At 38.0% G+C, this 14,860-nt stretch overlaps 3 protein-coding genes and 1 long non-coding RNA gene across 4 annotated transcripts; 2 read left to right on the plus strand and 2 right to left on the minus strand.

Moving 5' to 3' along the window:
- Positions 1–1,532: 1,532 nt before the first annotated feature.
- Positions 1,533–3,471, minus strand: LOC122314950. Its single transcript, XR_006243915.1, has 2 exons — positions 3,268–3,471; positions 1,533–1,844 (listed from the first exon to the last, which is right to left on the minus strand). It is a non-coding gene; the product is annotated as an uncharacterized LOC122314950 (long non-coding RNA).
- Positions 3,472–3,729: 258 nt separating this feature from the next.
- LOC122314947 (5'-adenylylsulfate reductase-like 4) lies at positions 3,730–7,891 on the plus strand. Its single transcript, XM_043130602.1, has 4 exons — positions 3,730–4,389; positions 5,021–5,208; positions 5,298–5,422; positions 7,061–7,891. The coding sequence occupies exons 1-4, from the start codon at positions 4,183–4,185 to the stop codon at positions 7,513–7,515; spliced, it is 975 nt and encodes a 324-aa protein (XP_042986536.1). The 5' UTR covers positions 3,730–4,182; the 3' UTR covers positions 7,516–7,891.
- Positions 7,892–8,332: 441 nt separating this feature from the next.
- On the plus strand, positions 8,333–11,700 carry LOC122314949 (14-3-3 protein 7). Its single transcript, XM_043130604.1, has 7 exons — positions 8,333–8,506; positions 9,355–9,661; positions 10,045–10,132; positions 10,297–10,406; positions 10,506–10,654; positions 11,163–11,197; positions 11,429–11,700. The coding sequence occupies exons 1-7, from the start codon at positions 8,440–8,442 to the stop codon at positions 11,432–11,434; spliced, it is 762 nt and encodes a 253-aa protein (XP_042986538.1). The 5' UTR covers positions 8,333–8,439; the 3' UTR covers positions 11,435–11,700.
- Positions 11,701–12,316: 616 nt separating this feature from the next.
- On the minus strand, positions 12,317–14,860 carry LOC122314948 (2-hydroxy-6-oxo-2,4-heptadienoate hydrolase-like). Its single transcript, XM_043130603.1, has 4 exons — positions 13,892–14,860; positions 12,962–13,054; positions 12,770–12,837; positions 12,317–12,691 (listed from the first exon to the last, which is right to left on the minus strand). Exons 1-4 carry the CDS (start codon positions 14,519–14,521, stop codon positions 12,517–12,519), a joined length of 966 nt encoding a protein of 321 aa, XP_042986537.1. The 5' UTR covers positions 14,522–14,860; the 3' UTR covers positions 12,317–12,516.

A 14,860-nucleotide genomic window follows, 5' to 3' on the forward strand; every position in this document is an offset into this window, starting at 1 on the left:
ATTTAGGGATGCGAGGACACTTAGATTTTTGGAATCAATTTGAGCAGCTACTCAGAGATTTTTTTAACCTTTTTAGGTCACGTTTAGCGTTGAGATGAGTTGAAATGAATTTAAATTTTTATGAACTGTAATGAGTTGAGATTGTAGAGTGAGTTTTATGTGGTCTATTGAAGATGAGTTTAGATGTATTTATAGAAAGTTGAAAAAGGTTGTGGGTCTTCGTGTAAAGAGGTTTTGAGTTGAAATGAATTTAGTGATTTGAGAATTAAGTGTTTGGATATTAGACTTAGTTTAAAAGAGAACTGCTACTGACAAAAAGATATTACACAAAATAAAACCTACAAGTTGATGTAGTTTAATGAAATTTATTAGATTTACTTTATAATAAAAATAACTTTATAATATGACGTACCATGTCAAACCACATCAATTTATTGGTTTATTTTTGTGTAATTGCTTTATTATTAAAGAATTTTTATTCGGTTAAAGTATTTCACTTGAAATACATAGAGTAGTCGATTTGAAGTTCTTAATAACGTAGCTAGCAAAAGCAATCTCGCAACTGAGACCACTTTTTCATATTTTTTTTCACTGTTAGCCCGAGTCAAATGAAGAGCTAATAGATTTCAGGGCTTTGCTACATACAGTCGGCAAATGTAGTCGGTGTGCAGTCAGCCGTACGGAATGAATAAAAAAAATTATAATTTTTTTTTTTTTTTTATATTCAAGGGGACCTATATGAATAAAAAAAAGTTATAAAAATAATTTTTTTTTTCATATAGGTCACGTATTAATTCATTTTTTTACAGCCGACTGCAAAAAATATTTCTCTAGATTTCATTCAAATCAATTCTCCCAAACGTACAAAAATTATGAGATGGAATAGTTGTTCAATTATTGGCTTCTAGTGTTTTTGGTGATTGGGGCCTCGAATTGTGCTTTAACTTCCCCCTACGTTATTGGCTTTTGTGTAATCGCATTATGATTAAAGAATTTTCATTTGGTTAAAGTATTTCACTTGAAATACATAAAGTAGTCAATCTGAAGTTCTTAATAACGTAGCTAGCAAAAACAATCTCGCAATTGAGACAACACTTTTTCAGATTTTTTTTCACTGTTAGCCCGAATCAAACGAAGAGCTAATAGATTTCATTCAAATCAGTTCTCCCGAACGTACAAAAATTATGAGATGGAAAAGTTGTTCAATTATTGGCTTTGAGTGTTTTTGGTGATTGGGGCCTCTGTGTGAGCTATCTATTGAAGTAATTATTTTTAGTTGAATCCTATAAACAAAATTGTGGTTTTTCTTTTTTCAAGCTCTTAGCAACACATTTTTCTTTACATTCGAGATAGTGCTATGCGAAAAACTGTAAATTCATTCATTGGAATAATATTTTTACAAACAATTATTCTATGAACAACCGCGTGCATCCCTGCCGCGGCACCTTATGCCACGTTAGCAAATATTATTAAAAGAAAAAAGAAAAAAACACGGATGAAAGATGACATGAAAAATAGAAAGTAGTCCAGGATGCTAGTGATTTTCTCTTCAACAATTTATGAAATACTTTACATGCATTTTTAGCCCCCTTTGCAGCAGCTCTTCTACATTTACACTATTTCTTTCTTGATACAACCGAAACAACAAGAAGGTTCTAACACTCAAAATAACACTCCTAATACAATGAACTCTATAGAAGTCTAACCTCTACAAGCTTGCCCCTTTTCCCTCCCACCATACTTTCCTTTGTTCTTGGTTACTCCATTCTTTCAAGGATAGTTGTAGCAGTTGCGGTAATGAAAAAATGGTGGAAATCACCAATTTTAGCTCTCGTTAGAGGAGCCTAGACAGCAAAACAAATGAAAATTTAAATGGTATTTTGACGTACTTATAAGACAGATTTGTGAGTCTAAGATAATATGCATTTTCAATTTAGTATCTGCTTCTCAAAGGGAAATAATTTGAAACTTAGAACCTCTGAGAAAGATTTTAAGCATAAAAAATTGAGTTGAATCCAAAAGTTAAAAAAATGTGGTGATAAAGCTTCAAGAAGCTTATCACGGAAAGAGAAAAATATAACTATTTTTTCAAAGGAACAACAAAAAAAGAACCAGAGAAGGGGGGAGGAAACAGAGCAAGCATTTAGCATCATCAACAACTATTTTGCTCAAGAATAAGGAAGAGGAAAATGGTGGGAACCTTTGTTATGCTATGGTATTAAAAAAAACCACGTCAATTAAATGGGTTGAGAATCCAAAGCAAAGAAAATCTAGTTTATGTATCTTATGTTTCTAGTTGAATACTTTGGGTCTTTGGACAAGAGCCAAGCTTGCGAGGGAAAGCACTCTGCTTCTTATAGATGGAGATGGACGGAGGGAGGGAGAAATTAAATTTTGATGGAGAAAGAGGGTGAATGAAATGAGAGGTAGAGGAAGAGGAAAATGAAAAGGATGGGGGCGAAATGGGAATGGAGGCCACCAAAGCCCCTTCTATCTTCGAGCTGTAACGAACGACATCGTTCAAATTTTTTTTCAAGTCAGATGCGAGGCTGCAAGCGGCCAGTTGTCTATAGACTTTTTCTTTTACAAAACATGTATAAGTGCACATGTAAATTACTGGTTTAGAGGAAAAAAGAAAATAAAAGTTTTTGTATAGGCATTGGTACTTAGATACAAACAACATATGTGCATCAGTTCTTCTACGGTCAGGGAAGTTTGCATAGGGGTTGCACAGGAAAGAATATTATATTTCACATAAAAAGACAAAATAAAAAATTGAGGTTGAAACGGAACTGAGAGTGTTTCGTCATTCCCTGCCCGTTCGCCTCCCTCATTCACATCGTTTGCATATCCTAGTAGCATTTCCTGATAGAATTTCCTGATAGCATTTTTTCTTTTGATTTTTTCTGGTTGATTTAAGATAAAATGCGGATTGTTTGATTTTTTATCAGCTCATTTGATAACATTAATCGGAAAAACTCATTCCATCCATGAAATCCCAACAAACTAAATTTAAATCTCATTCTTCATCAATTTTTCCATTTTTTCAATTCCATAACTTTAATGTTCATTTATTTGTGTGAAATGAATTATTTTCCTTTAATTCATTCAACTTTTAAAGATCTATGCAAATGAAAAAATGGTTGAAATACGAAGTTGTGGGTTCATTTCATCTTAGGAATACTTCAGAGATATGGAGGAGAGTTAGATGGAAGAGGAACTTTGGTGGAGATGGAATTGAAAACAAGAAGTGGGTTTGTGCAAAACCTGGGGAACCTTTCAAAGAGGAACTGAGGTTGAGATGGAGGAGAACCTTGCTGAAACGAAACTGACGTTTGTGTGAAACGCACTGTTTCCTTTTCCACATAGACCGTTCTTGCGCATTCCCTGCCCGAAATCTCCTTCATACATCATTTTCCTATGTGCATAGTTTTTAGTTGTTTTGTATTTTTGTTTTTCATCTTGAATTCTATCTACTCTAATTATATCAATTAATATTTCATATATTTTAAGTAATTAATTTATAGAATCCTTTATAAATATAATATTAATTGCATGAATCGTATAAATTGATTCAGTTATAAAGATAAAAATTCAAGAATAGTAAACTCAAAATTAGAAAATGTACACGTAACTTTTTCGTTTTCTTTTTTTCTTCGGCTTTTCAAAATAAAATCAAACAGCTTAAAAAAAAATTGGCCAATAGCAAGAAAGATAACCCACCCACCCGCCCACCCACTCTCGTGCACACATACGGATCTGACAGAGCCACCAAGCGCGTCGTGCCCTCTCTTCGTTCTCCCAGAGCTAAAAGCAGACGATCTTCCCTCCGATTCCGATTCCGATTCTCCAAATAAATCGATCGGCATAAATCATTTTTAATTCCATGCTTTTTGAACAAATTATAAAGCTGTTTTTCAAAGCTTGAAATATCAATTTTTATTTTTCTCCAACAATTGTTTTTAGCAAATAATTAAATACCCGCGAATGAGCGAGTCGTGACTTCCCTTTTCCTTTCCCTTAGTCCCAACCCCACGCCCTCGCTAAGATGCGCCGGGTTCGCTCCCTACACCCTTCATTTTCCTTCTGTTCCAGGCCTTGACTTTTTCCCTTTTCTTTTTTTCCCATTTTAATTTAATTTTGGAGAATAAATTTTGCTGATAGCTAGGGCTATTGTTCTTCATGGGGATGGGGGGTTGGGGAACGGGGATCGTCGTGGCGTTGCTGCTTTGGGTGAGGTTTACTTGCGCTGCCGAACCATCGAGGGCTTCGTCTTCGACCACCGTTTGTCCCGTGGAGTCCGCTTCCGATTCGATCTTAGGGTTCCGGCTTTGGAATTGTCCTTTACACGGTGATTCTGGATCCCCTGGTCTTGTTGCAGTTACCGTGGTACGTGTCCTCCTTTCCTTTTAATACTCTTTAAAAAAAAAAAAAAAAAAAAATCTCTAGCGTGGTGTTTTTAGGCGAAATGTGCTCTGTGATTTGTTTGTGCTAGTTGGGAATTTATACTGGGAATTATTTGAGGCTGCTGGAAGTCAAGGGTTGCGAAATTATGAAGCATTGCAACCATTTTGATTTGATTTTCGAAATATTGTTATTGCTTACTGCCCAAGATACTAAGATAAAATGTTCTCAGTGCTAATTGAGCTGTATCTGAGCCAGAAAAACGCCTTGGGTGTTGCTCAAGATACCTTTTGTGTGGAATCCCTCCCTAGCTCCTGTTTCTCTCATCCAAATTGTTTGTGAGTTTCTTAGGTCGAAAATCATGGTAATTTTAAAAATTCAGTATGAAATTGAGTAGATGTCGATTTGTTATTCAAAGCAACTTTATTTTGGGTAATAGGAAGGCTAACAATCACTATTACGAGAAAAATCAAGAATTTGATTTGCTTTTATTTGGATCGCCACTGACATGGTGAAATTGAGCAACATTGCTTAGCTTTTATAAATATTTTTAGTTATGCGTCTGTAAACCTATTAATATAATCCTAAAGGGAATTTACATTTTGTTACTGGAAAGGGAGATGAGGTTTCACTTCAAAGGGCATTAAACATGGTTCACACAAAGGGTCATCAATACGTGGCTGTGCTCTTCTATGCATCTTGGTGCCCGTTCTCCAGGAATTTCTGGCCAAGCTTTTCCATCCTGTCTTCTTTGTATCCCTCCATCCCTCATTTTGCAATTGAAGAATCAACTGTCAGGCCAAGGTTTGTATATCACCGGTTTTCTTTTTGGTTTGCATTTAGCAATTATATCCTGTTGACAGTTGAGAATAACGCTGGTTGAGTACATGCAGCATACTTTCAAAGTATGGAGTTCATGGGTTTCCTACCCTTTTCCTTTTGAACTCCACAATGCGTGTCCGCTATCTTGGCTCCCGGACCCTCAGTTCTCTTGCTGCTTTCTACGGCGATGTGACTGGTGAGCAATTTCATTTGGAACTGATTTACTATATGCTTCTGTTTTTAATGCTCAACTAACCTGTGTCTATGATAATTGATATAGCTAGTTGTAGAGAAGAATTGGCTAAAAGTAGAGGCTGCTGCTTCCGTGAAAGTTGAAGAGAAAATTTTATTTTTGCAAGTAAATGTGTCCTTGCTTATGTGATTGATAGATTATTGCTATTGGCATATTTTATTCTTTTGGATAAGTAAGAAGAATTTATTAATCCACATAATTAGGCATAGCCCAAGTACACAAGAAGTATACAAGAGAAGAACACCTAATTACAAGCTAAGAGCTGTGAAAAAGAGCATGAAAGTTATTAAAACTAGTCCCATCCAATACAATAGTTGAAGCCCAAAAAACATATGAAAGAAAAAATCTCTAAACCCCCCCGCTGAACGTTCTCTATTGTCAAAACAGTTACCATTCCTCTCATTCCAAATACACCTCATAAGACATAATGACATCATCTTCCAAACAGCCGCAATTTGACGATTGATCTGAATTCCTCTACAACAAGCCAAAAGATTCACCACCCTCCTGGGTCAAGTGGTAAAGGTCTTGGTCTTGGTGGTGTATTCCCTCCCACTTTAAGGTTCAAATCCTCTTGGGTAGTAAACAATTCTTATGGGCCATCAGACTGAGGGGATTTTCTCCTTGAATTACCTGAAGTGCACTTGTGAGAAGCTCCTTGCTGAGAGCCTGTACACCCCCAGGATTAGTCAGGCTGCTGTTCCCAGACACCTTGTGCCAAAGAAAAAGAAAAAAAGAAAGATTCACCACCCTCCTAGGCATCACCCATGCAATGCCAAGCCTAACAAAAATTTCATCCCATAAAATCTTAACCGCATCACAGTGAAGAAAAAGATGGTCCACTGATTCTCCATTTCTTTTGTACATAAAACACCAGTACATTATAATAATACTGCGCTTTCTCAACTTGTCCATAGTCAGAAATTTTCCATGAGAAGCCAACCAGCCAAATAAAGCGACCTTGAGAGGCATTTTGCTTCTCCAAATGCTATTCCAAGGGAAATCAGTAGAAGGATGGATCAACATGACCTTATACAAAGATCTGACCGAAAAATTCTTATCCTTTTCCATTGACATGCTGCTTGACTTTTTGTAATGTTACTATGATATGAACCTTTCTGAATTGATATTTGTGATTTTTTCTGTTTTGGTTAATGGAAGTTTTGGTTATGCCTCTTCATAGGCAAACTAGATTTAACATCTCTCTTTATTTATTCCTCACTTTGTTGGAAAAAAATATGTTAACGCGTGCATGGGAAAGTTTTTTTTTTTTTTTTTTTTTTGTGACACCGGGTGTCTGGGAACAGCATCCTGACTAATTCTGATTGCTAAGAATAGTTTGGTATCAGCCATGCGGTTGTCTACCAGTAATGCAAAAATGTTTGTTCTTTTTTCTCATTATTATTTTGTCATCAATAAAATCCTCATTACTTATCAGAAAAAAGAAAATTGCATCTGCAAGCAGAATAATGCATCCTTAACACCATTTACTCTGCTGTTCTTTATTGAGTTGCACATCTGTCTTCCTTACATGCATTTGATTGCATGTTCTTACTGAACTTTCTTCTGTGCAATATTTAGGCATTAAGACTGCATCCTTGGATCAAATATCCATAGAAAATGTTGGATGTCTGTCAAATCATGAGAAGCACGATAACACCGAGCAGGAAAGCTGTCCATTCTCGTGGGCAAGATCACCAGAGAAATTGCTTCGGCAGGAGACATATTTGGCCTTGGCCACCGCATTTGTGCTTCTGAGATTGCTATATTTCTCTTTTCCAACTGTACTTCTTTGTGCTCGGTATGCTTGGAGAAGGCACATTCGAAATGTAAGATTGGGGGGTTTGTGGGAGCATCCTCTGGCCTATCTGAGGCGAGCAATACAGTTATTCAATTCTCTAAATGAGCCTTGCAAGAGAAGCAATTTACAGGAAGGGGCAATGAATGCCAGGGCCTGGGCTTCCAAGTCCCTAGCCACAGTCTCTATTGGGGATGCAGGAAACAGCCGGGGTTTGCCTGGAGGTGAAAGTCACTGACCTCTTCAATATTACTGGATTATAGAGGAAAGTTCCCCACCCATTAAACGTTTTGGCTTCAGAATCTATTTGCCAGAAGCTCGCACCTTTTGCTTTGGATAATCCTCACGACATCGATAGTTAGAGTTCGGCTGGATTGAATGTATTGCGGAGAAGCTGTAATATTTTAATGTATTTTGATGTTGTAGCTGTCCATTTCTCGTTAGCTACGATTTATTTACTAGTGAAAAAGCAATATTCTTAGACTGCTATTTGTGAATAGTTCTATTTTAATAGACTCAGCTTCTAATTTTGTATTCTTCAATTTTTCGAAAGCCTTGTAGTTGACTCGTTATGTTTGTTGAACTTCAAAACTTTATTATTATTATTTTAAAAATGATGACTAGAAAATCTTAAATAAAAATATATACACGATAAAACATGTGGTTTTTCGTTTTTATTGGAAGCATGATGCACGGCACGAGGGCAAAAGAGTCCCAAATAAGGAAATTAGGAACCCATAGGCTATAGTGATGCGTAGGTGATGGTGTGGCCCACAACAATTGCGTCGAAGTTTGCCAGTACTATTCCCTCTCCGTGCTGACGAAATTGGGTCTCTGCTGTGGCAAAAAGTGGAGCCCACCACATTCACTATCACGATTCACAACTACAACTCTTTGTCAATCTACAGCCGTCCATGTTTGTCCCAGTCAACATCACACTCCTCCCTCATTGACACCTAGTTCCCTTCAACGGCTGAGATATCATCTTCCTAGTAGCCGAGGGCCCCATTTCCCACCGTTATTCCCACTACCACCCCTCCTAAAACTGCATCCAACGGCCCGATCCCCCTGCACCGCATATCAGAAAGCTGGCAAAATCTTAAGGCTCGTTGGGGGGAGAGAGAGAGAGAGAGCGAGCGCGCGCGCTCGAGAGGAAGAGGCGATGGAGAAGGAGAGAGAGCAACAGGTTTACTTGGCGAGACTAGCGGAGCAGGCCGAGAGACACGATGGTATAGCTTTTATGGATCTCAGCTCCCCCCTTCTCCTTACCTTTTTTATCAAGGATTTTGGTATTTTGACGGTTATTCGTTTGGTTGGCCATTTTTTTTTTTTTTATCATGTAAGTATACTGACTGTGTTTCACCAAGTGTTTGCCTACTGAGTTTTTGACGAATGAATCAAGAATAAGCTAAATTTATGAGCAAGTAAGCTGTTACAAGCTGATGAATTCTCATAAGCAAAGTTCAGAGTAAGGAAGCAGTTGAGTGCTGAGAGGAAAACGTTTCGTTGCTCACTTGATCGTAAGTTTTTCACGGTAGATGATGAGAAAGAACAATTCAGAAAAGTGCGCCGGATGATTTCATTTCCGTTTAAAATAGTACAAGTAATCGGTTTGGAGAATACTAATACAGATGTTTGTCAAGAAAGCTTCGGGAAATATATCTCTCTCAGTATTTTTCCTTCACTTATATATTTCCAGAACTAAAAGAGGCCTTGATGATGAGCCGCGGTTTCGTTAACATATGAAATGAGCTGATGCGGATGTTCGCTAGACGTGTACAGTAAAAATGATCTATCCATCATATGTCATCTCCTTAAAAAATTTCTCGAGTGGTTTTATGAAATATTTCCTCTTCTTTTTTTTGATTTCTTGTGTTATTTGAAAAGGGGGTTTGGATCTTTATGTTATACGGCACATCCTAAGGTTTATATTTGTATCCCATCGTTACTGAAGCGAGCTATAGCAGATTTGTAGTAATTTTTGTCCTCTAATAGCAGACCTCTCGTAAATTTGTAACCGTTTATTTCATAGCATGTTAGATTTAATGGTGTATATTTACGTGTTTTCTTGTTGCAGAGATGGTTGAAGCAATGAAGAAAGTCGCTAAATTGGATGTGGAATTGACAGTAGATGAAAGGAACCTGGTGTCTGTTGGGTATAAGAATGTTATTGGGGCAAGGAGGGCATCATGGCGGATATTATCTTCCATTGAACAGAAGGAGGAGGCCAAAGGGAACGAACACAATGTGAAGAGGATAAAAGAGTACAGGCTGAGGGTTGAAGATGAGCTTGCAAGTATCTGCAACGACATATTAGCAGTCATTGATTACCACCTCCTTCCATGTTCCTCAACAGGGGAATCAACTGTTTTTTACTATAAGATGTAAGAATTCTTTTACGTTTTTTTCTCTTCTACAAGATTTTAGGTAGCCTAGTACTTTGAACAATTGCCTAATAGCAGTTTTGGCTGGAGATTTTATAGTTCGTACCATTTAACATGAACTCGTGCGGCCAAAACTTAAGGCAAGCATTTTTTAGGGTGAACATTTACTTACCTTTTCTTCAATATAAGCAAGACTCTTATAGTAGTGAAAAAAAAAAACAATGTGCCATATTGGTTTTGGAAGTGCTTTATCTTGATAATTTATATTTCTTTCTTGCACAGATTCTGTGGTTATTCAGTTTGGTTTGGATGTGGAATTTGTGAGTATGTGTGCTTGTATGGGAGAATACATCTGCATTGTGATCCTGATTTCCTTGTTTCAGGAAAGGAGACTACTATCGATATTTAGCTGAGTTTAAAGCGGGTGAGGGACGTAAGGAAGCTGCAGATCAGTCACTGAAAGCGTATGAGGTGTATTCAACTTGGCTTCTCTGCTGAAGCTCCTTGCCTCTCAGTTTTTCAGCTGTTTCCCCCTTTTTTGTTTCTTTTATAACTTTTTTTGATAAGTAATAAGATATTTCATCTTTTATAACTGCTATGATATATTGTCATCTGGGCCCCCTCTTATACTGTAGGCTGCTACTAGTACTGCTGCTTCCGATTTGCCCCCAACTCATCCAATCAGACTTGGCCTGGCCCTGAACTTCTCTGTTTTTCACTACGAGATCTTGAACTCCCCTGAGAGGTTGACATGCATCTGTGTGTGTGTGTGGGGGGGGGGGGGGGGGGGGGGGGGGGGGTAGTACCACTTTTGAGTTTATTTAACTGTGTCTGGATCGTGCAGGGCCTGCCACCTTGCAAAGCAAGCTTTCGATGAGGCTATTGCTGAACTTGATAGTCTTAACGAAGAATCCTACAAGGACAGTACCCTTATTATGCAGCTACTTAGGGACAACCTTACGTTATGGACCTCAGATCTGCCAGATGAGGGAGGTAATCATTTCTAATCTCTCTTTATCTCGCTCTGTCTCTGTCGAAAATTTGGGCCTCATCTTAAGCTATTTATCATTTTGAATTGTTTGATTCTTTTGGTCATGGTTTGGGCTGTTGAAAAGCTTAAGGTTTGGTTTAAGGACAATTAAGTTCCATTAAAAACAAATTCCCTGCCCTCAATTTGGAAATAGGGATCCTAGCATTATTTATGCTGTTTACACTCTAATTTTTTTTTTTTAATGTCTGCCCATATATATAGATTAATTAGCAAATAAGTCATTGCGTTGTTTGGCACCTATAAAAAAAGGTCTGTGTGTCGTTTGGCTATGCCAACCAAGTTTCTTCTTGAGGGAATTTGAGACAGATTTATTGGGTGCCAAAAAATAAGCCATTTTGTTCTGATGGTGTCTTACCACTTTGTATATATTTCCTAGAGTCATGGCCAAAGTTGCAACTTTCACAGTCAATAGTTTCTGATTTCTTCTATTTTGATTTGGTAAACTTGCAGGCGAACAATCCAAAGTTGATGAAACTCCAGCAGAGGTGAGAGACTTTTTTTTATTATTATTTTTTTATCTGTAACATCTATGCATTTTGAAAAGGGAAACATAAAACTGAAAAACAATGTTTAAATCTTCAGTTAATGTGGATTTTGGCATGTCCAAAACGTCACAGCTCTCTTCAATTCCTTCTCCAGATTTATTTTGTTTCCATTTATTTTCATTACATCTTATTTCCTTGTTGGTCAATTACTCACGAACATTGACTTTGCAGAATTAATCCAGCAAGAGATTCTTTGATCCATCAAGAGTGGAAAATGATAGGGTGCGTTCAGGACTTTTATTTGCAGTCGTAGGACCAGGATTTGTGACTATGGCTTGTATTCCTATCTTATACCATGTCTGCTACATTTATGATTGTGGTGGAGATTTCTTACCCAACTGCCCCTGATGAACTTCATTTGCTGGCCGTTACGCTACTTAGTTTTCCTCTTGAATAAGGTTTTCCTCCAATCAAGTTTATGAAATTGCCATGTGTTCCTTGAACATACGAGAAGCACCTACTTGTCTAGCAAGATTAATTTAATCCAATTAAAAAAGTATGTGCTTCTCACATGTTCTATTGATTCTATTAAAAAAGTACGTAATTCTCAACAAGCTAAAAGGACACATTAGACTGGGTGGGAAGATTTTCTTGAACTCAGTTCCCTTACAAGCTGTGTCTCTTCTTCCATAATCCATTCAATTGCAACTGATTGTTTTCCTTCAAACATTGGATGCTGGGCATCATGTGGACAATTGGAATTTGTTATTGAAAAACTCTAAACATAAGCACACACACCACACAAGCCCACATTGCTCCGATATTAGTATGGTTTAGATGTAGGATTGAACCCCAGAACTCAATCAACAGATTGTTGTTACTGTGGTGTTGAATACTGCCTTTTAATACAGTTTATTTGTTGATAAGCTGAGCCATTTTAGTACAAATCAGAACAAGTTGATATGAGCTGCACATTGATTCAGTTCGCAGTTCGCTTGGCCATCCATCATCCATGCAGCATTTTCAATCAAGATACAAATGGATTTCTCACGCTCATGGTGGGCAGGTGCGCGCTTATGACGACCCCAAAATGGAAAACTGCAATTTCAGATAACAATGTTGCTAAAAATGGGGTTGGGTTACCAAACCCGTGCTTGATTGAATCACAAATTCAATACCTGGGTTCAAGACTTGTTTTAAGAGAAAAATCTTACTTACATGTTAGCTCAGAAGGGAAATTTTTTAAATAAAATTACATGTTAGCCTTCGTGAAAGGGAACGAGTTTCCTAGAGGATAACATATCTTTGTTTGTGCTCCTTTATATGTTCAAGACGGTAGTGGGTTTGATCTGCTTGGGAGGTAGGCTCGATGGAGGAGGCTGCGAATCTACCAGAAAAGATTTCAAGTGCTTGTAATACTCCTTGGGTTTCTCGACATTGAAGGCATGCCCTGCATTCTTGATGACTTCTAGCTGAGCATTATCCCCCAGGTGCCTGCATTCCCAATAGAAAAATAAGTTGAGCTACAACATACATCAGCAGATCGAATCGGGGGACCAACGCATGGCGAACCTTTTTAATCTGTAAGCAAGTTCCAGTCGAAATACTTGATCATGCTCCCCCCAGATTATCAACGTGGGCTGCGGGGGAAGTTAAAAAGAAGATTATCTTACATTTTGCATCAGATAAACAATATTGTGGGAGAAACGAGAATACCCACAAAAAATAATAATAATAATAATAATAACAATAATTTAAAAGAACCTGAGAAATCTTGGGAAGTTCTGAAAGTTTCCGGCCTTTGGGAATAGCTCGAATCAGGTCTCTCTTCTCCTCCGCATGTTCCGTGCACATTGCCTGCCCATATTACCCAAAATCTTAAAGAGCATCTCAATGTGAAAGTCAGCCGTATCAAGAAACTAAATTCTATATAGAGAAATATTTGTTTCTTTTTAAGTATATTTTTTTGACCCCCGATTTTATTATCATTGATTGTGAAGGATAATAAATTATCAACAAAATATAAAAAGGACAATGTTATTATGCCTCTAATTTATACCACTTATTTTATCCTCTTAATGTGGTATCACGTGGTTTTTTAAAAAAATTAAAAACACAGACATAAAATGATAGAGATAATTTAGAGTTTTAAGCTCCTTCTTTTGTGTTTTCAGACTCTATTTTATTTCAAATATAATTTTTTTAATAAGTCACGTGACACCAAAATGCTACGTAACAAAGTTTGTGATATAAATTAGAGAGGATACATTTTGAAAAAACCAATTCGTATGATAATACAGCACCACCATTTCAACATCAATATAAGAATAATTCTAATTGAGGAATGCTATTCATTATAAATTTTTATCATCTTCTCGTTATTTCATGACATAACATTAGATAGTTATAAATTATTTATTATATTTTATTTGTAAATTTATTATTTAATGTCACGAGAGAATAGATGATCAATACATTCAATACATTTTTTTCTTTTATAGTATGATATCTAATGATGTTCAATAATGTCATTGGTGGGATAATAATATAAAATAAACGATGTTTTTGTATTTTATGCGCAGAAGTTGCCAGCAGGATGAGTAGAGGGATGGGTTTGGACAGACGGAGACAGCGAGGTAACATTATTTATTTTACCAAATTTAAATAGGAAATCAACGAATGACAGTCACTTACGTCAATGAAATCGGTGAGCAGGCAAGAGGGCAGCAATCCCACCGGTGGAGGCCTGAAAAATGTGTAGTACACCAACTCCCTAAGCCTTTCGGGCGTCTGCGGCACCAAAATCCTGGCCGCCTCCTCCAAGTCCGAGACGCTAAAAACCCCTTCGCTCAGGTCCTTCTCCTCCATGCACACCCCGGCGGAACATAGCACCACCCTCTCCACCACTTCCTTGAACTGCGCCGCTATACTGTACCCGACGAACCCACCGTAGCTCAGGCCCACCAGGCTCAGCCTTCGCACCGAGTTGGCCTCCATCACCCGCATCACACACTGCGCCTGAAACGACTCCGTCCGGTCCGGCCGATTCGTGACCGAGTCGCCGAAGAAGACGAGGTCGGGGACGTAGATGTTGTAGTAAGCGATGACGTGAGGGATGACGTCGGCCCACTGCCACACTGCGTTGGCTCCGAGGCCGTGGATCAGGAGAAGGTCGGGCTTGCTCTCTTTCCGGATGTTGGGGACCCAACAGTGCATGATGGTGCCATCTTCGAGGTCCGTCACGGTGGATCGCAGCCCCCATTTGACGAAAGTGGATCGGTAGCACCAGTTCCTGTATTCGGTGAAGCTGAAACATCTCGGCATCTGGAAACTCCTTGCGTAGTAGAAACTAGAAGGTCATTGGGAGTCTGGATTTGGTCCCTTTTTTCTCGTGGTGACTAACAAGCTGATGTGGTGGGTTTGGAGTGGGGAAAAGAAGATTGTATCCTATTCTAGATTGGGTTGGAAAAAGGAGCTCAGTGATTAAAGTGGCTGCTTAGAAAATCAGAAAAAAGACAATAGAGAGAAGGGCAGAGCTGAGCTCAACAGGATTAATGAATTAGGTGAAGGAAATTCTGGCTACTCAGATGGAACCAGACGGTCAGCTTCGTAGGCCATAATATAATTAGGATCACATGTTTGTTTTTTTGACTGACCCGAAAA

This window comes from Carya illinoinensis, chromosome 7 (genome assembly GCF_018687715.1).
Source record: "Carya illinoinensis cultivar Pawnee chromosome 7, C.illinoinensisPawnee_v1, whole genome shotgun sequence".
In the NCBI taxonomy this organism is placed as follows: Eukaryota; Viridiplantae; Streptophyta; class Magnoliopsida; order Fagales; family Juglandaceae; genus Carya; species Carya illinoinensis.

Coding starts and splice junctions, on each gene's coding strand:
- LOC122314947 (XM_043130602.1), top strand. CDS start 4,183: ATGGGGATGGGGGGTTGGGGAACGGGGATCGTCGTGGCGTTGCTGCTT. Junction 5,209..5,297: donor GAATCAACTGTCAGGCCAAG/GTTTGTATATCA, acceptor GAGTACATGCAG/CATACTTTCAAAGTATGGAG. Junction 5,423..7,060: donor TTTCTACGGCGATGTGACTG/GTGAGCAATTTC, acceptor TGCAATATTTAG/GCATTAAGACTGCATCCTTG.
- LOC122314949 (XM_043130604.1), top strand. CDS start 8,440: ATGGAGAAGGAGAGAGAGCAACAGGTTTACTTGGCGAGACTAGCGGAG. Junction 9,662..10,044: donor ACTGTTTTTTACTATAAGAT/GTAAGAATTCTT, acceptor TCCTTGTTTCAG/GAAAGGAGACTACTATCGAT. Junction 10,407..10,505: donor ATCTTGAACTCCCCTGAGAG/GTTGACATGCAT, acceptor TGGATCGTGCAG/GGCCTGCCACCTTGCAAAGC.
- LOC122314948 (XM_043130603.1), bottom strand. CDS start 14,521: ATGCCGAGATGTTTCAGCTTCACCGAATACAGGAACTGGTGCTACCGA. Junction 13,055..13,891: donor TGCTCACCGATTTCATTGAC/GTAAGTGACTGT, acceptor TAATATGGGCAG/GCAATGTGCACGGAACATGC. Junction 12,692..12,769: donor CTTGCTTACAGATTAAAAAG/GTTCGCCATGCG, acceptor TTGGGAATGCAG/GCACCTGGGGGATAATGCTC.